The 19,655-nt window shown below is 39.8% G+C and overlaps 2 protein-coding genes and 2 long non-coding RNA genes across 4 annotated transcripts; 2 read left to right on the forward strand and 2 right to left on the reverse strand.

The window, feature by feature from the left end:
- Nucleotides 1-1,901: 1,901 nt before the first annotated feature.
- Nucleotides 1,902-2,873, reverse strand: LOC128457390 (olfactory receptor 1F1-like). Its single transcript, XM_053442057.1, has one exon. The coding sequence runs from the start codon at nt 2,871-2,873 to the stop codon at nt 1,902-1,904; it is 972 nt and encodes a 323-aa protein (XP_053298032.1).
- A 2,732-nt stretch (nt 2,874-5,605) lies between these two features.
- Nucleotides 5,606-6,589, reverse strand: LOC128457288 (olfactory receptor 1-like). The gene has a single exon (XM_053441923.1). It carries the CDS (start codon nt 6,587-6,589, stop codon nt 5,606-5,608), a length of 984 nt encoding a protein of 327 aa, XP_053297898.1.
- Nucleotides 6,590-8,300: 1,711 nt separating this feature from the next.
- LOC128457643 (uncharacterized) lies at nt 8,301-18,812 on the forward strand. Its single transcript, XR_008341950.1, has 4 exons — nt 8,301-8,398; nt 16,640-16,822; nt 17,444-18,438; nt 18,675-18,812. It is a non-coding gene; the product is annotated as an uncharacterized LOC128457643 (long non-coding RNA).
- Nucleotides 13,263-14,974, forward strand: LOC128457644 (uncharacterized). The gene is made up of 2 exons (XR_008341951.1): nt 13,263-14,505; nt 14,757-14,974. It is a non-coding gene; the product is annotated as an uncharacterized LOC128457644 (long non-coding RNA).
- Nucleotides 18,813-19,655: the final 843 nt, after the last annotated feature.

The following is a 19,655-nucleotide window of genomic DNA, read 5'->3' on the forward strand; positions in this document are numbered from 1 at the left end:
TCTTCACAAATTGTAAAAAAACAAAACAACAACATTGTTGTCCTGTACAACTTCATACAGCATTTAAAGTAAACATGTGTAGTGTAGGACAGCCTACTGAAAACAAATTTCTATGAGGTACAACAAACAACACTTTTGGAATGAGGTAAAGTGCACACAAAGGAAATAAAAGTGCAAAGATATAGCCTAGAGACAGACTCAGTCCTTAGCCCATTACTTGGACTAATACAGTATTTGTCAATTTAAAATATAAACTGGGCTCAATCAGCCCTGCTAAACATGAGCAAAAACACAACCTGTAATATTAATGTGGTGTGCAATAAAAACAAGAAAGGCACACAGTTCAGTTCAAACCTTCCAGAGTAGTAAACAAAGTTCTCCTTTTGTCCAGAAAATTACTAATTGGTGATGAAGATTTTTTAATAAACTAACTGTGGAGTGTCAGGTTTTTTTTTTTATACTGAAGGATCTTTAATAACAGAAATTCTTTAAAATCGGAATTTTTTCCTGTGGATGTTTAATAATAGAGATGAAGAAACAAAGAAATGTCAAGTTGACCTTCTACAGTAAAACACAGTTAGAACACTAGATGGTGCAAGACTCACATAATCATGGGTCTCCCATGTTTTACCTTTTTAAAAGGAATGAAACCTACATGGATTATATTTTCTTTTTTTAAGTGAGTGTCATATTAAAGTGTAATTTTACGGCTCCACTATGAACCAACTCAGATTTAATAAGACTGAACCAATATTTCATTTAATTTGGTTCATTCAGTCCTGATTCACCTGGTTTCATACTGAAAAAATATAATGACACTCGATCAAGTGCACGTTCCTCCTCTGAAGCCGAAACACTCGTCTTAAATCCAATCCATCCTCACCAAATTACACACACTCATATTTATCTCTTTCCACAATATGCCATATTTCTTTCGTGAAGATCCATAAATTATTCCCTTGAAAAAGAGTGAAAATGTTGAAATGTTGTGTTGGTTTGGAATCTAGATCAGGAAAAAGAAAAACCTGCTCAGGACGGTTAAATACTTTATTTAGAAATAAAAAAATAAAGGTAGATATCGACAAAATCTAACAGAATATGAACGAGACAGAGACTGTGTTTTATTGAATCACATATTGTTTAATTTCTAACAGTCAGTTAATTGTGTAGTAAAATAATCTAAAATCAAAGTTCCACAATATAAAGCTATAAACTGATCTGCATCGGACAATTTCAATTCTTTACATTTGATATAGTCGTTAACACATCGACAGATAAAGTTTCCTCCTGTTACACATCAGTTAGATGAAGATTCTATGTGAGTCAGACAGAAATGAAACAACAAATATCTCATTCAGTTTAGTTTTAATGGTAGTGACAAAGTTAAACATGATGTGAATCTTTTAGTTCATAAAAATGACAAAGTGTCTTCGGCTTGTAGCTATGAATTATGAAAACAGATTATTTCTTTTATAGCATTCAACTCAAAATGCCCTCCGTACCCTGCACTTACATCACTATAGACTCTTAGATTATTTATTTTAAAATCAAACATTGTTTTCTACATGTAGAAATTTAACTCAGTTATAATGCACAGAAATATCTATAACAACAATAACTAACTCATCACAGATTTTATAAAAACTAAATTCAGCTTCAATACACAGTTAACATTAAATTAATACAAAGTAAACTAGATTAAAATAAACTTCATATAGTTTTGATATTTAAATATTCCTATGACAGCATTAACAGCAGCTTTACTTTGAAATCACAGACATACATAAAATATCAACTTCTTGTATAGATTTCTTATGATCAGGTGAATAATTTTCAAATATTCCATATACAACAAACAAAGGACTAAGAGACACTATATAATATAAACCAGGACTAAATGCTCACATTGCTGTTATTCTTTTGAATTTCCCTCTGATGTTAAACAACTTCTTCAAAGATTCTTTGATTTCCTGCGTCTGCAGAACGTAAACGATGGGGTTCAACATGGGGGGGAAGACGGAGGTCAGGGACAGGTTTATGATCCTGGCATTTGGATGGATATTCTCCATCAGGGTGAATGTGATCAACAGAGGGATGAAGTAAACTGCCACCAGCGACAGATGACCGATGCACGTCTTAAAGGCCTTGAGACCTTGATGAGCGGTTGCCACTTTAGCCAAAGTGCAGCCGATGTACATGTAACCCATCAAGATGAAAACGAGCGGCAGCCAGAAAATAAGAGCCGGGTACAAACAACTGAGCACATAATTGGGGTAATGGTCGTTGCACGACAGCCGGTAGATCTGCCCGTGGTCACAGAAATAACTGTTAACCACCACAGACTCACAGAAGGAGAGTCTCGTGATGAGGCCGACGGATATGAGCACAGCGACGATGACAAAGGCCCAGAAAGAGGCGATCAAACACAACATGAACCTGTGGGTCACTTTCACATGGTACTGCAGCGGATATATGATCGCGATGAGTCTGTCGTAGGAGAGGGCCACCAGGTTGAAGGACTGCATGGAGAGACAGGTGTAGCAGAAGAACATGAAGGTCAGGCACTCGTTATAGGGGATGAGGTGATGGTTGAACAGGAAGACGTCCAGGACCTTGGGCACCAGAGCAGAGTTACCGAACAGGTCCACGAAGGCCAGGTTGAACACCGCGATGTGCTTCGGAGTTCTCAGATTGTGATCCAGGCATATTACGGCCATGACGGCGGTGTTCCCCAGCACTGAAACGATGTACACAAAAAACAGAAAGACGTAGTAATGTTTTATATTTGGGATGCCGGAGAACCCACCGATTATGAAATACGCCGGGTGGACGAAGGTGATGTTTTTCCCCGGAGCTGAGTTGAATAGGTTCATATTAAAAACTGTGTGAGAGCAGCGAGGGATGTGGAGAAGTGTCTGCATAGAGATGGAGGTGAGCTCCTCTCCTCCTCTCTTCTTCTCCTCCTCTCTTCTCCTCTTCTCCTTCTCCCCGGCGCTCTAATGACAGAAGCTTTTATATGGTTTCACAGAGGTGGAAACTGAAGAACCGGTCATACTCTTCCTCTTCTCCATCACATTAGTTCAATGTCTGATCCCCTGAGTCTATTACATGTTCCCCCCTCATCATCAGACAAGGTCTTGCAGTGGAGAGGTGGCGGCTGTTAGAACTATCTATCTATCAATCTATCTATCAATCTGTCTGTCTGTCTGTCTGTCTGTCTGTCTGTCTGTCCGTCTGTCTGTCTGTCTGTCTGTCTGTCCGTCTGTCTGGTTGTCTGTCCGTCTGTCTGGTTGTCTGTCTGTCTGTCTGTCTGTCCGTCTGTCTGTCTGTCTGTCTGTCTGTCTGTCCGTCTGTCTGGTTGTCTGTCTGTCTGTCTGTCTGTCTGTCTGTCTGTCCGTCTGTCTGTCTGTCTGTCTGTCTGTCTGTCCGTCTGTCTGGTTGTCTGTCTGGTTGTCTGTCTATACTGTATCACATCATGGTCACAAGCTTCTTCTACTGCATTAAAACCTATCTTCTCAATATACAAACAGACAATAAAAGTCATGGACCGGAAACCCATGAGATGGCATCACTGCGGCATTCTAAAAAAACAAAACCTTTTCACCTTTGATAACTTTATTAATTTTAGTCATCTTCAATTGTTTTTCAAGTGTGTAAATAACCATGTGTCACCACTGTTGTCTGAATTGGCCATCAGACGTCAGAGCTCTCGTCGGGCAAATACACAAGCCTCCATCAATGGTGATTGTCTTGTTCCCATGCACAGGACATCTTTCGGTCAGTCTGTCTTCTCTGCAAAGGGGGCAAAACTATGGAACCTCTTGCCCACTAGTCTAAAACTAGAGACTAACAGCAACACTTTTAACAGAGAACTAAAACAACGGCTCAAATCAAATCAACAGTGCTCACACAAATAATTTACAACTGGTTATTGTTTGATCATGCTGCCTTTGTTCTCTACGTAGCCTATATATATATATTCAACTCATTATATTGCTGCTCTGTACTCTACTGTATACTGCATTTTTACTCTTTTTAATTATCACTATCAGTTTTTTATCAGTATTTGATCTTGTTTCTGTCTTGTTCAGTTTCTTTTGTTGTTTTCAAAAAGCCTCCTGTGGACAGGTGTTGTAAACTAGCATTTATGCTAATACACTGTAAACAATGCATCTGGTTCGTCCAATGACATTGTCATGTCCATGTCCAAATAAAATCTACTACTATCTATCTATCTATCTATCTATCTATCTATCTATCTGTCTGTCTATCAGTCTGTCCGTCTGTCTGTCTGTCTGTCTATCTATCTATCTATCTATCTATCTGTCTGTCTGTCTGTCTGTCTGTCTGTCTGTCTGTCTATCTTTCTTTCTTTTTATGTAAATTCATTAAAATTCATTAGCCAGTGGAACATTTCAAATTTTTGTAACTCCCTTTGGTTCAGTCATTACAGAAGAAGCTACTCTAGTTCCAGAGACTAGTTGTCCTTGAACGGCAGCAGAGGTTTAATATGAACTTGTGTTTCAGGAGAGAGTGAAGTGAAGCAGAAGAGAAAAACACAGGAAGACAGAAAAGCTCTCGTTCTGTTTTACTCTATGAGGAATCAATAATCACGAAGAAGCCAAAAGTTTGGTCAGAAATTATTTTTCTTCTTTAATCATTGATTTAAAAAAATACAAATATGAAAATCATCTTCTTTTGCCATCTTAAGTATTGCATGTGTGGAGGACAAATCCACTGATCAGTGTCTAAGGTTGTGGAAACCACCTGACCAGGTGTCTCACTGCTGTGACCTTGGCACACTGGGAGTTTGCTACAGCGGACGGACACAGAGGAGGATTTCATATCTCTTTTCTTATTACGTTTTATGAAGCACCTCTTTGTAATCGTTCTGGCTTTTTTGAACTTGCGGCCAGTTCTTCCATTTTGAGCCCCCGTGCTTGTTGTATGACCTCTGCAGAGCTTATTATTATAAAAACTCAAAGCAACTCCAGTCTGAGAATTTCATTATTTCAAATCTCAAGATGAGTTTTCATCACGCATGAAATATGTGAAAATTGCAAATACTCTGATATGTACATATATATATATATATATATATATATATATATATATATATATGTACATATAAACAGGAAACTGATGATAACAATAATAAACTTTATTTCTACAGCACTTTTAACAAAACCAAAGTTACAAGGTGCGTCACAGAATCAAATATAAGTGCAGAGTTGAGAAAAGAAAAAAAGATCATACTTAGCAATTACAATAAGACAAAACCGATGAAAGAACTAGAATGAAACAATAAAGGAACAACATTAAAACAATAAAATGAAAATAAGAAATAAAGTTACATGTTTGTAGAATCAACTTGCAGTTATCACACAGTACACGAGTATAAATAAACACAATTAGCAAAGAACTTCCGTCTTTAAATGAGATATCTTATTTCACACTTCTTTTAAAAACGTTACTTGATTTGAGGATTAAATGTAATAATTATTATAATTTAATATCAAAACATTTGTGGTATTGTAACATATGTATTCACTCACTCATTGACTCTACTGTAATAGACGTAATGTCCTTAACAGATCAGAAGTATTTACCTGATAATAACTTTCTTTACTTTAATCCCAGATTTCTTTCTGATCTTTAATAGTTTTCTCACAGATTCTTTGATTTCTTGCGTCTGCAGAACATAAATAATCGGGTTCAACGTGGGAGGAAAGACAGAGGTCAGAGACAAGTTAATGATCCTGGCGTTGGGATGAATATTCTTCGCAAACATAAATGTGACTAATATCGGGATGAAGTAGATGGCCACGAGTGACAGATGAGCTGTGCAGGTTTTTAAGGCCTTCAGCCGCCCCTGAACCGTGGTCACTTTGCTCAAAGCATAGCTGATGTACAGGTACGTGCACACGATGAATACCAGAGGGAACCAGAGGATGAGAGCTGGTAACAGTTTGGCCATGATAAAACTGGGTGTGGTGTCATTGCAGGCCAGACGATACAGCTGACCGTGGTCACAGAAATAACTCCTGATCACTACGGACTGACAGAAGGAGAGTCTGGTGAGAAGGCCGGCTGCGATCAGTACCACAGTGACGATAGAGAGCCAAAAAGAGGCGATAACACAAAACATGGACCTGTGAGTGATCTTCACATGGTATTGCAACGGGTAACCGATCGCTATGAGTCTGTCGTAGGCGAGAGCCACCAGGTTGAGGGACTGCATGGAGAGACAGGTGTAGCAGAAGAACAGGAAGGTCAGGCAGTCGTTGTAGGGGATGAGATGATGGTTGAACAGGAAGACGTCCAGGACCTTCGGCACCAGAGCAGAGTTACCAAACAGGTCTGTAAAGGCCAGGTTAAAAACTATGATATACTTTGGAGTTCTCAGATTGGGATCCAAACATATTACGGCCATGACTGCAGTGTTTGCCAGCACGGAAAAGATATACAGAAAACACAGAAAGATGTAATAATACTTGACATGAGGTATTCCGATAAATCCGCTTATCATGAAATACGCAGGACGCACAAAGGTGATGTTCTTCCCGAGAGCCGAGTTGAAAAACTCCATAGTGAGAGATGGAGTGAGGTGAAGGAGAGTGCAGCAGGTTCTGTTGTGTGGAGGATGGAGGTGAGCTTGTCTCACTCTGCTCTGATGAAGGAGCTCCAACAAGCTTTATTCACTGATCCTCTGTTTATATCATAGATGGTCAGCGTCTGGTCCCTGGAGTCTGCTGTATGCAATCAGGAAGAACCTTATCCAATACAATGCTTATACTGCATTTATTATAGTATATTATTTATTTATTTTATATTATAATACATTAAGGTAATTGGAGCATCTATTTTTAAGTATTTTCACTGTGTTTTAATATGTGACTGTTTGGTTTGTTTGCTGTGTTTAATTAATTTGTTTTCTATATAGATAATCACAGATATATAATAAACCAGAGGTCTTCAACTGGGGGTCCACGACCCCTAGGGGGTTCGCAGCGGTACTGCAGGGGGGTCGCAAAATGTGTGGTTGATTAATATTTTTTTTAGATTTTTTATAATTTTGGATTATCTTCTAACCAAATTTTTTCCCTCCACAAATTAAAATGTCTTTAAATACACATTAACATGCATCCAACCTATTGAGAGGCTAGTTTGACACTCTGCCTCACAACCTCCATCCGTCCAAGGTTAGATAAGTTGTGTGCTACCCATCAGGGTCCGACATTTCACTTATGTGGGAGTATGTGTGCCATCCACAGATGGCTTGAGGATTCACTGTCTCTTCTACATGTATGTTTAAAATAAAAACATGAATCTGTGAATAACTTTAATAGCTCAGTGTTGTATGCAAGATGTATGTTTACAAATGGCAGTGGCATGGCCATCCTGTACCTAGCACATGTTTAAATTAACAACATGAACATATGAACCTGTTTTATATTTGAATAGCTTAGTATTGAATGCACAATAACAGGGTAGCTATGTTTATATATGGCACTAGGCCCAGTTTAATATAGAACACAATTTTATACAATACATATAGTAGGGGGTCCCTGCTCCATCTCTCCACCAGTTTGGGGCCTTGGCCTGAAAAACTTTGAAGAGCCCTGCAATAAACCCTAAAGGCACAATTTACACAGTCAAGAGGAAACAGGTATAAATGACAACCCAGTCTCATCAGAAAACGTTCAATGGCAGCGTTGGTCCACTTGGAACGACGTTACCATCTCACAATCTGGCCTCTCAGATTGTGAGATGGTAACATTTAGTCCTCCCATTGTTTTGCATTGGCGTGTTCTCACGTCACGTGACTCTCAAGCTCCCGTCTGCGGAGAGGAAAACATGGCGGAGATTCCTTGTTTTTTCAGATAAAAATATAATTTTGTAACTTAGTTTGGGCATAAAAATACATTCTGACACCATTTCTAGCGAGAAATGTGCTCTTTGCTTCCACAGTCTTCAGCCAGTTCGTGCTTATGATAAATATTTTAATAGTTATCACGCATGTTTTTATCGTTGCTATGATGGTTGCCATGCCACCACGGCGCAGCTTGGTGTTTAAATCACAGTCCCTGCGTGGTGTCCTTCAGTGATCGTGAATGTTATTCATGTTATATAATAGTAATATTTGAGGCTAGATTACATCTCTAATGAGAAGGAACCTGCGAGTCTGTTCATACCGAGGCCGGCCCGAGTGCGCGAGCCGAGCGGCCCGAGTGCGCGACCGGACCGAGTGCGCGAGCGGACCGGACCGAGTGCGCGAGCGGACATGACGTGTGGCTGTCGTAAAAACCCTATTTGTAAACAACCAGCCCTTTAACTCGGGGCTGCGTTATAAACACGGAGCGCTTGGAAGACCACGATGTCATCTTCCTTCTGTCAGGTAAGTAGTTTATTGTTTTTAAAGATCGTTACGATCTAGGTTTACAGTCCGAGTGCGGAGAGAGTCCGTCAATCCACACTATGGACGCTGTTCATCAGCTAATACGCCATTGTTAGCCACATGCTTCAGCCCACGGTAGCCTGTGCTACCTGGGAGGTGAATACATGGTAGTTGAAACCAGTTCAAGACGCTTAGCTCATCATTGAGGGACGCTACAATATAAATATAAACATGAATTTGATTTATGAATGCTTTAGATTAATAAGGAGTGTTGTAAGGGAAATGTAACATGTGACCATAATATAATCATGTTTATGTATACTTGGATTGATCATCATTGAATCTCTAACAAATGTAACTTTGATGTTGCTGTTTCCTGTAGAACTGAGTGAGTGTTGGTTTGTAGAGATGAGCCGGATACTCGGCTGAAACGAGTATCCGGTACGGATAAAGCACTTTTGCCGAGCACGAGTATTATACGAGTAATACGAGTCAATATCTGTGCTCGGACTGAATGAAAATCCTCACACAGCGTCACAGCGCTCCTCCCCTTCACACACCGCTCTGCTCACTCACTCACAGAACAGCTCTCTGTCTCTCAGTCACTCAGGTTCGCGGGTCTTTTCCGTTAACGTTTAGGGTTTCTTCAGCTTGAAGTTTGTTTTTATTTCAGTTTGTACTTACTTATTAACCAGTAGAGTTCTGTTAAACGTGGGTTCGTTCAGACGTGGTGCTGGTAGAAAGCGACTCGCGTTGCGTCTCTGCCTGTCGGAGATTTTTTTTTTTTTTTTTTTTAAACAGTTTTTTTTTTTTTTACTTTAACGGTTTAAACTTTTTTTAAACCGTCAGTTGGCTCTAACCAGTTTTATTTTAGTTCACGCACTGAGTGTCTGACAAGTTCTAGGTAGTAGTGGTATAAAAAATATTACAAATTAAGCTACACACACACACACACTCCCCCTCTCTCTCTCTGTCTCTCTCTTACTCACTTACACACACACACACACACACACACACACATACACACACACACACCTGGTGTGGAAATAAATTAAAAAAAATTCAAAGTTAAAAAAGAAAGTTATGTTGAGTATGAAAGCACTTGTTATTACATTTCACTTCATAATTGCAACAGCATGTGTTGTATTCATTGTTACAAAACTTGTTCTGTAAATAGTTTGTTTGCTATTGTGATCAAAATCATTGATCTGAAGCTCAATGCTGATGCTGTCCTGTAATAGTTTTCTAATCAGCAATAAATATAACAATTTCTGATCAACCCATATCAATTGCATGCTTAAAATAACATACTGGTTAAAGCCCCGCCCATTTCAAGACAGCCCACGTCCGGGTTAAATCACACCCACTTCCGGGTTAGGCCCCGCCCACTCCGAGTACGGATACGGATACAGATAATTGATATGGTTAACAGATACAGATACAGATACAGATAATGCTGTACTCGCTCATCCCTATTGGTTTGATTACTCCAGTCACAGTAATCTAATTAGTCCGGACACAGTGTGATAGTAATTAGCTATTCAGGCATTATGATTGATGTAAGGAACTACTTTGATGTTCCTTACACAAACTCACCTAACAAAGACCTTACAGCACGGGGGATTTGTGGTGGTTGTAGACAATAAGAAGGGATCTTGGAGACAGATGTTACACTCCAGGGGTCTGAGAGCAGGGGACAGGATACCCGTCACCTATTTCCTTTATATCAAAGAGGCTGATCAATAAGTTTGTTCCTCTCTAGGAGGAGCTTGAAGATGTTTGAAGTGCTGCTTCTCCTGTGTCATTAACTGTTTAACAACCCCCTCCCGAATGGGTGGGGTTAGCCAAATGTATAAATACTAACCACTGTCTCCTATCTGGGTGCATATGACAAACTCAACTCTGTTGTATGTACCATGCTCGAGCATTAAATGTGTGACAATACTGTAAGAGAATTGTGTCTCGTTTCCTCCTTGCTAATGGTGGGATTGTAGAAATTGCCACGACAATTTGGGGGCTCGTCCGGGATGCCTAACTCATTCACGCTTCAAACCATTCTCAAGACCAAGTTTAAATCTGCGCGCAGTCGGTGAGGGGATTTTCTTTTTATTAATTATTATTGCCCAAGACCCGAAGTCTACCTCTCCTGAAGGGCAAGTCGTAATCGACTCCCAGGGTGAGAAGAGGCTGCTTGTGAGATTATGGAATAAAGATTGTTCGATACGGCATCTGAAATTTTTCTTTGAAGGAGGATACAGTATTGAAGAGCACGGGGTGACGCGTGAGGTAGAGTGACATTACTTAGGGGTGATGACCCATTGATAAAGGAATTAATAAGAATAATATCAATTAATGTCATCTATGTGCTGGTAAGTGAGTGACTGCGAATTTAATTTAAATGGGGAAACTTAATAGCAAACCTTTTACTGAAGTGTGTGATCTAATGGGATGTGCAAAAATTATGTGTGAGAAACATGGTGATGACTCCTGTAAACAGCTTCTGGTGTGGATAGAAAAGTTTGCATTTTCTGAGAACGGTAGTTTTCGTATAATTCAAAAATAGGCGCTACAAGTTGAATTGGGAAAATATGACCAAATGAAGGGTAAAACTAAATAAATTAGATAGCATTGATAATGTGTGATTCAGAATTGTTAAATGTAACAGATAAGTAGTGAGCAGGGGTGCAAGAGGGGGGGAAGGGAAACTAATCAATGTCCTCAGCTCTCACATTCACAGAAAGAACTGGATCTCCTCCCTGCCTGCTATCTCATACCGAGACCTCCAAGGACAGTCTGCCTCAACAGGACACACCACATCAGACGCAGCATTCGCTCCAACTCCATGTCACCAGAATCAGGGTGAGGCTGCTGCAACCATCGCGGCACAAGACAGTCTTGGGTCAGACAGACTCAGTCCCATCTCAACAAGAACAAGAGCAGACGCAGATGCAGTGATTTATGTCTACAGAGCCTGGACACCAGAGGAGATGCGCTGAATCTCCAGTGAACTGTCAGACATAGCGTCACAAGGAGGGCCTGCAATTTTCGAAGTACTGTCCCAAATTGTATAACAGTAAAAGCAGACTTTGAGAGAAACCAGAAGTCTCTTGCTCCACAGCATGAAACTGAAATGGCAAGGGGCCAAGTATAAAGGGACTGGCCAGAGACAAACATGCGCTATGACTGGAGAACAGATGCAGTTTTGCGGACATGTGAAGAGACTCTATGAGAACAACCTGCTGAAAAGGTGGTCAGATTGATTAAAGTCTTCAAAGATAACCGCTGAATGTTGCCACCAGAAGACCCAGACCACTGTGCGAGAGACTGTAACACGACAAGGGTGAAAAGGGGATCCACTGGACTTATTTTTCACGTATCCCAGAGACTGCACAGAGGATGAGGCATGGGTTGAGGCAGAGGCGGAGGAGACTCCAGATTCAGGTGAACGCACCCCCAACACCACACGTACAAACATTACAAAGAATTGTTTAACATGGCAAAAAGCAAGTGGATCTGAAGTTTTACCTGAAATATCTCTACAGGTAGCAGGCAAAATATCTAATTTCTGGTTGATTCTGGGGCCGCAAAACAACATTATCTTCCAAAATTGGTTGGTATATATATTTTCACTGTTGGGGCATCAGGCACCATAATTAAATAATCATATACCACACCACGGTCTGTTACCAAAACAGATGGGGATATAAAATACATGTTGACTTGAAAATTTGTTAGGAGGACACCAAATGTGGTCTTAGGCTTGATTTTTGCATTGTAAACAGGAAGGGGTTTAAGTCACCAGAACATGAGATATCCATAGTGAATATGTACAACCAGATCATGGTTAGCCACTGTACCTACACCAATGGGACCTGTTACCCACTGGGCCAAGGTATATAACCTCAGATCTGCTTGAAATAGCACACACACACACACACACTGCGTCATGCAAGTATCTGACTTACATTGCACAGCAACAGTTAGTGAAGGAACAGACATTAAAAAAAAACTGGTTCCAGGAAGATTAAAGAAAGCAATTGTATTAGTAGTGATTTGGTGTATTATGATAATAGATTGTAAGCATTGACTGTTGTGTTGACCCCACAATAGGCAAATCTTTAATATACTTAACCCATCACCAGATATATTTCTAGCTAAAGCAAATGATGTGCAGTGGGAAAATTTGACACACATGGTCACTGAGTGTTCACAAGATTGTAAATGGGAGGATAGGGGAGAAGGAATTCAATATTCTTCCTCAATGCAAACACACAGATGCCCATTTTCAGAGCATTTTTATGGGGGAAAACAAAAATGTGTATTTAGAACAAACCGCTAAATTTAAACAAAAGGTTTGCAGTTTAACAATTGACTCTTCAGAGTTACAAAAAGTGCAACAAAATGTATGGACTAATGATAAGTATGATCTGGGATTATTTTAAACTGAACATCTCAATGTGACACCAAAGAGCACATAACGTTAATGTTCGAGCGCACATCCACTCAATCCAGAAGCAGCAGCAGGTATAACACCAGAATTTTAAAACTGGTAGAAAACCGGAGTCCTCATTCCATGTGCACACTCACCAGTAAGAATGCCTATTAAATAAATTAAAATAAAACAAAAAAGAGAGGATAATATAAAAGATTCTCTGGTTCCACCAGAAAGCATGTAGTTTTTGTTTATTTTGAATTGTTTATTTTGCTAATACATTTTTCAGTGTCCCAGTTCATCCACACTCTCAGTATTGGTTTGCTTTCACAATTCCGGATAAATCATATACGTTCAGACGTATGTCCAAAGGTTTTGTGGAATCCCGCACAGTCAGGTCACGGGTTATGCAAGTGAGTCTGGAGGACTTGGCATTACCAGCGGTAAGCAAGTGAGTCTGGAGGACTTGGCATTACCAGCGGTAAGCAAGTGAGTCTGGAGGACTTGGCATTACCAGCGGTAAGCGCGCTGATATAAATGTTGATGATTCGATGATTTGTTCACCAACAACACAGGCCTTTAAAGTCGACACAGTAGCATGCTAAAATATCTTGCAGACCAGGGCCACGAGGCCAGCCTGGCTAAGCTGCAATTTGTCCAGAAAAGTGTAACTTTCCTAGGACACAAAATTTCTAGTAGCGGTAAAAACATTGAGCTCAAACGAGTGGAAGCCATCCTAAAGATTCTAACACCGCGTTCTAAAAAACAATTAATGTAATTTTTTTAGGGATGACGGACTACTGTAAACAGTGGATCTGTGATTATGCATCCCTGGAGGCTCCACTCCTGTATGTTATGCATGGCCAAGGACTGACACCAACCGACAACCTGACGTGGATGACAGACGCTGACACAGCATTTACCTAACTACAACAGACTGACTTCGACACCTACACTGGGACCACCAGATCAAAACAGATCATTTACACAGACTGTAAATGAGAAACGGGGTTTCATGACAACAGTTTAGTGCAAACGACCAGTGGCGTATTTCTCCTCAAAGAAATTAGATAGCTTGGCATAGGGTCAGCCTCTCTGTCTAAGAGCAGAATGATATCAAGAGGTCACATTGTTAATGCCATATTCTGGATCGTCCATTCTGCTAGAGCAGCAACCTAATTCTATTAACAGCCATTTTACTCTGTAAAGTGTGAAGCTCACACTAAAGGTGATTCTGTTTTTTCAACAGGTAATGCTCAAGCAGATACAGCAGCAGAGGAAGCGGCAACTAACCAACATACTGTCATTGATATTCCTTTTTCCTTTCTCTCACAGATTTAGCAGAAGCACAGAGCCATGCTAACAACATAGAGAAAGCAGAATGTAAATGTTTTAACAATGTATGTCAATCTAAGGACGGCCGTCCATGTGTGTTTAAATGTTTATTTGTTGTTTTGTTTGTTTCTGTTTTATTGAAAATTGTCTGGTTTCCAAAACTACTCTTTTACGTTTTATTTCAAAATGTTTACATTTTCTGACAGGCAACACTACAGGAGGCCAGGACGTACAACCCCCTGGCCAACCGATTGATCGCTTGCAAATGGATTTCATTGAACTAACACCATGTGAAGGAAAGGAGCATTGTCATGTGGCTGTTGACATATTTTCCCTACAGGTAAAGCAGATGCCTCTGCAGTCGCAACGGTGTTAGTGCGAGAAAACATTTACCCTACAAACAAGGGGTGGAGCAGTTGAAAGAGAACATTGGAACAATTAAAAACAAATGGTCAAGTGCTGTGATGACACAGAACTCTCATGGATCAAAGCACTACCGGTAGTGTTTACTGACCATGAGAGGGAGGGGAAGGGCCCGAACAGGTATGTACTGTGTGGACATAACCAAAATGTTGAGCCTTATACACACAGGTAAATGCAGCAATCCCGCAACCAGCAGAGAGCCAGTTGCATAATTGGAAACCAGGAGACTGGGTGCTGATATAAGTCCGCCACTTGAGACGGAGGCCCAGGGAGAAAGTGTCGCTTCCCTCACAGACGAGGAACAAAGCAGAAGAAAGACGACAGCTCTCACTGAGGTGTAAAACCATACCAACAACCAACAGCTGTTGCAGATAAAGGAAGAAACGGCGAGAAAGAGACAGAAGGAACTAAAAAAAAAAAAAAAAAAAAAAAAAGAGAAGAAAGATCAGTACCAACTCATCATAAACCAACCCGACAGTAAAATGGACATCATTTATTTTATCTTATAATTATTTAACAGAGCGCACAGACCAAGTGAGTTCAAAACTGACTGTAGAAAATATCCAAATTCAAGATCATTGTGCATGCAATGCTCCAACCACATGTAGAATTCCTAGCTCTGCCTGCTAGCTTCAATGACACAGAATGCTGGCCAGTAAGTAATCCAGAATATACTTTTTGCGTCATGGCAGGAATGTGGATAGCACCGTGGAAAACTCAAACCCAAGTAATGTTCTTAGAATTTAAATCTGAATTATTGTTCAAAGCCTATATTTTCATCTAAATCCTCAGCCCGCAACTGCTCAGTCGCTTGGCATCATCTGCCAGTGCATCCTATGTCAAATGTTTCTTCTGTGTACAGGATCCAAGCCAAATAATTACAGCAAATGCTTATTTAAATCAAACAAAAACTGTTTCTTTTAACAGACAGTCTGCACTGCCAGAGAAGGTGTATTTAGTCTGTGGGGACCAGTGTTACAGCTGCTTACCAAGAGAATCCCACAGTCGTTTGTTCATGTTTTTGATTGCTATTTCTGTTATCACTTGTAAGATTGGTCTGATACGCAAACAATGCACATAGGCCATTGTTACCGCTATGCAAATTGACCTCTAGCCTATCTCAGACTGGATTCCACCATATGATGACGTTGATAATATATCACACAACTGAAGTACCCTCAATCGTCAACTTCGGACAGAGTGGGATTTCCCCCACCTTATAAAGTGTTATTGATCCATAATGATCAAAATGACGGATTGTAAGGGAAATGTAACATGTGACCATAATATAATCATGTTTATGTATACTTGGATTGATCATCATTGAATCTCTAACAAATGTAACTTTGATGTTGCTGTTTCCTGTAGAACTGAGTGAGTGTTGGTTTGATTACTCCAGTCACAGTAATCTAATTAGTCCGGACACAGTGTGATAGTAATTAGCTATTCAGGCATTATGATTGATGTAAGGAACTACTTTGATGTTCCTTACACAAACTCACCTAACAAAGACCTTACAGCACGGGGGATTTGTGGTGGTTGTAGACAATAAGAAGGGATCTTGGAGACAGATGTTACACTCCAGGGGTCTGAGAGCAGGGGACAGGATACCCGTCACCTATTTCCTTTATATCAAAGAGGCTGATCAATAAGTTTGTTCCTCTCTAGGAGGAGCTTGAAGATGTTTGAAGTGCTGCTTCTCCTGTGTCATTAACTGTTTAACAACCCCCTCCCGAATGGGTGGGGTTAGCCAAATGTATAAATACCAACCACTGTCTCCTATCTGGGTGCATATGACAAACTCAACTCTGTTGTATGTACCATGCTCGAGCATTAAATGTGTGACAATACTGTAAGAGAATTGTGTCTCGTTTCCTCCTTGCTAATGGTGGGATTGTAGAAATTGCCACGACAGTGTATTTGTCTACCATTACTCCACAATATCAGATCAATTTGGTTTAATGTATAGTATGCAATATGACAATGCATTCATGTTATGGAGTTGCGATTCATTTTATAAAACAATTGCTATGTTCTGTTTTTTAATCAAGGAGGATCAAAGTGAAGCTACAGTAGTTTCATTAACGTCAACAACTTGGACCAAACAGTTTGTTTTGCTTGATGAAGAGCAGGAAGGGCAGCCTGGAGAGAAAGAGTAGCCGGGTTGAGCCCACTACCATCATCCACGTACCACGAGGAAGATGAGGGAGAGAAATGATCCTACCATTAAATAGGTACTTTTAAGTTATATACCAGAAAAAACATTTTATATAATTTGCCAAATATACATTTTTATTAAATCCCCAAAGTACGCTTGCTGAAATACAAGTTAATATCACACTGAAAGAATTTTGATCAATCATGCTTCCCTGCTGTGATTTTTTAACTGGGAAAAAACAACTTTTTCCACAGGAAGGCAAGTAAATTTAAGGAATACATGTGCAAAGTTTTCCTCTGTTATGTATAATGATGACCCCCATCAAACATAATGTTAGCAATATTTACACCTTTTAATTTATACTGTTTATTTCTGTCTACATGTGTGAATTTGCCTTCATTAGTTTCAGAAAAGAGCGATGATGTATCGGTCAGTGGGCGGCAGCACGAGACTCCGCAAACTAGTCTGTAAGCAAAGCAGACGAAGGCATCGAGGTTGCGGCCTGCCATCATTGTTATTTTGCTTAAGGGACTGAATATGTTTCATGTAGAAATATTAGCATTTCCCTTATATCTACCAAAACTGCTTGTTTCACAGACTGCAGTTTTGTTTTGATCCGATGTGGTGTGCAAATACAACCGTATCTGCAATGGGTTGTGGGGCATTAACATTTGTAACTCTAATTTTGTTTTGACAGACTGTGAAAAGAACGTTGAGAACATCACCACTCTACAGGAAGACACAGTCCAGTAATGGGTGTCAGAAGTTCAGTAGTGAACGACAGGTACTGTGGGAAAATGTGTGTCATTGTTGTACAATGTCCTTTGACTCTGTTTACACAAGGTCAACACAAAAAGGTTTGATTGTAAACTGATATCGGTACGAATTCATGTTATTCTCCTCTTCAAAAGAAACAAACAATCCAAATTACCTGCAGAAAGCCCTTGATGGACGCTTCAGCTGCATCGTCAGACTGGTGAGACAGCAAGATGCCAACTTTAATGCCAATTTATTTGTGTAACATTCTGTGACCAAATGTATAGATAACTTTTTGTAGATTTTAAAAATAGATAACCCATTTATTACAAAAAAACTACACTAGAATTACCGCACTGCGTTGTATGACTCCGCTAACCAGTGCAGTGTCCGTCTACATATTTCTACATATTTTCTCTCATATAAATGACACTGTATCTCTTGACAACTGAAACCATAAGATGAGGTCAGTGTGGCCTTGACCTTTTTACTTTAAGACAAATACAAAGTTAGACAATCCGAAAACATGCAGTTATGCCTCCGGCGACTCGCTATTGCAGAGGCATTAAAACCGTAGTGTAGTAGATTGGATTTTATTGGTGTTACATTGGACATCTTGTATGGGTACACCAAAAAATATATTTGGTTTCACATTCTAGATGGCAATAAGCAGAGTCATCAACTCAGGAAAAATATTTCTGTAGAAAAGAAAGCCTTGTATGTGTGTATGTATACATACACACAAACGCACAATTGAGACGTTTTTGTCTTTTATCATATATTCTCAGGCAGTACTGATGCATTTACTGAGAGGGGACGTGAGGGCCTACTCTGCGTGCTCAGAGTTCAAGCCCAGCAGGCTGCAGCGGGCCTGACATATTCTGGAACAGCAGCACAGTCTTTGGATGACTCCTCTGAAGATGAAAACATGGCGAGGTACTTCTCCACTGATGAAGAACTGTGAGGGCTGTGATTAGCTACACTCTCTTGCTACAATGCTACTCATGCTACTCCCTGGCAGCCTTAGGAAGGCATTAGCTTGCTGTGTGGTAGCTGTTAGCTTCAGCATTTTTAGTTTTTAGTGGCCTGTCTGACGTTTATGTTTATGTTTAAAAAAAATCAGAGGGAACCATCTTCATAATTTAACACTATGGTTTGTTTGTGTCCTTCAGTTCTCTCAAGAGAAGCAGTACAGGTGTGCCTCAGCTCCACGGTCCCTCCTGCAGCCTCCGCTCCTGATGCTAACCTCATGTCTCCATCACACCAAGCAGCAGACCTGGATTGACAGACCTTTCTCCAGAGCTGCCCCCTCTCTCTGAAACCCCCCTCTCCAAAACACTATTTGTGTAGTTTTTAAAGTCTTATTTGCATGAGAATTGTTGATCATATCATTTCCAGCAGATGCCTTAATATAATGTTTGTGCACAATAAATGACATTGATCATAACATATTGGTATTTCCTTACACTTCTACACCATGATATTGGCAGATAAGATGCTGATTACATTAAAGCAGTGAATGCTCTTCTTTAAGCAACATAAACAAACAATGATCCAATGGATCTGAAGTAGAAGTGGCACATTACATTCTATAGAGAATGCTTCAGTTATGGAAGTCAGAAAATAACTTTCTTTATCTGAGGTTCCAGTCTTTTATAGTCACAGCAAAGCACACAGGTCTGGTTGTCTAAGTGGCTCCCATATCATATTGTTTAAGATGTGTAACATCAAGTTTGTGTTTCAGTGCAAAATTAGTCATTAGTCAAGAGTTCACCCTCTTGTTTACACTAAAATTAGGTGACCCAGATGTCTCACAATGCAATCTGATAAGGTCTTATGAGAAACATTCTTAACATTAAAGAAATCAACACAGAGGATAGCAATAACTGTTTGACTTTAATCCGTAGCTGATAATCAGCGGCCTGACTTATTCAAACAAATTAATACTACAATGAATGAGGCAGGGGTTTCCATCAGAAATCATTTCTGGGATATTAATTTAAAATATCTCCAGTATAAGCAAATGTTTTCTAAAATTGGTTTAAATCCAAGTGTGAGGCTGTCCTGGCACATGGAAATAAGATATATATATATTGTTTGTATTAGCTTTCCCTCAGTTTAGTACTTGCACTTCTTGAAAAGCTCTATATAAA

Source organism: Pleuronectes platessa, chromosome 15, assembly GCF_947347685.1.
Source record: "Pleuronectes platessa chromosome 15, fPlePla1.1, whole genome shotgun sequence".
In the NCBI taxonomy this organism is placed as follows: domain Eukaryota; kingdom Metazoa; phylum Chordata; class Actinopteri; order Pleuronectiformes; family Pleuronectidae; genus Pleuronectes; species Pleuronectes platessa.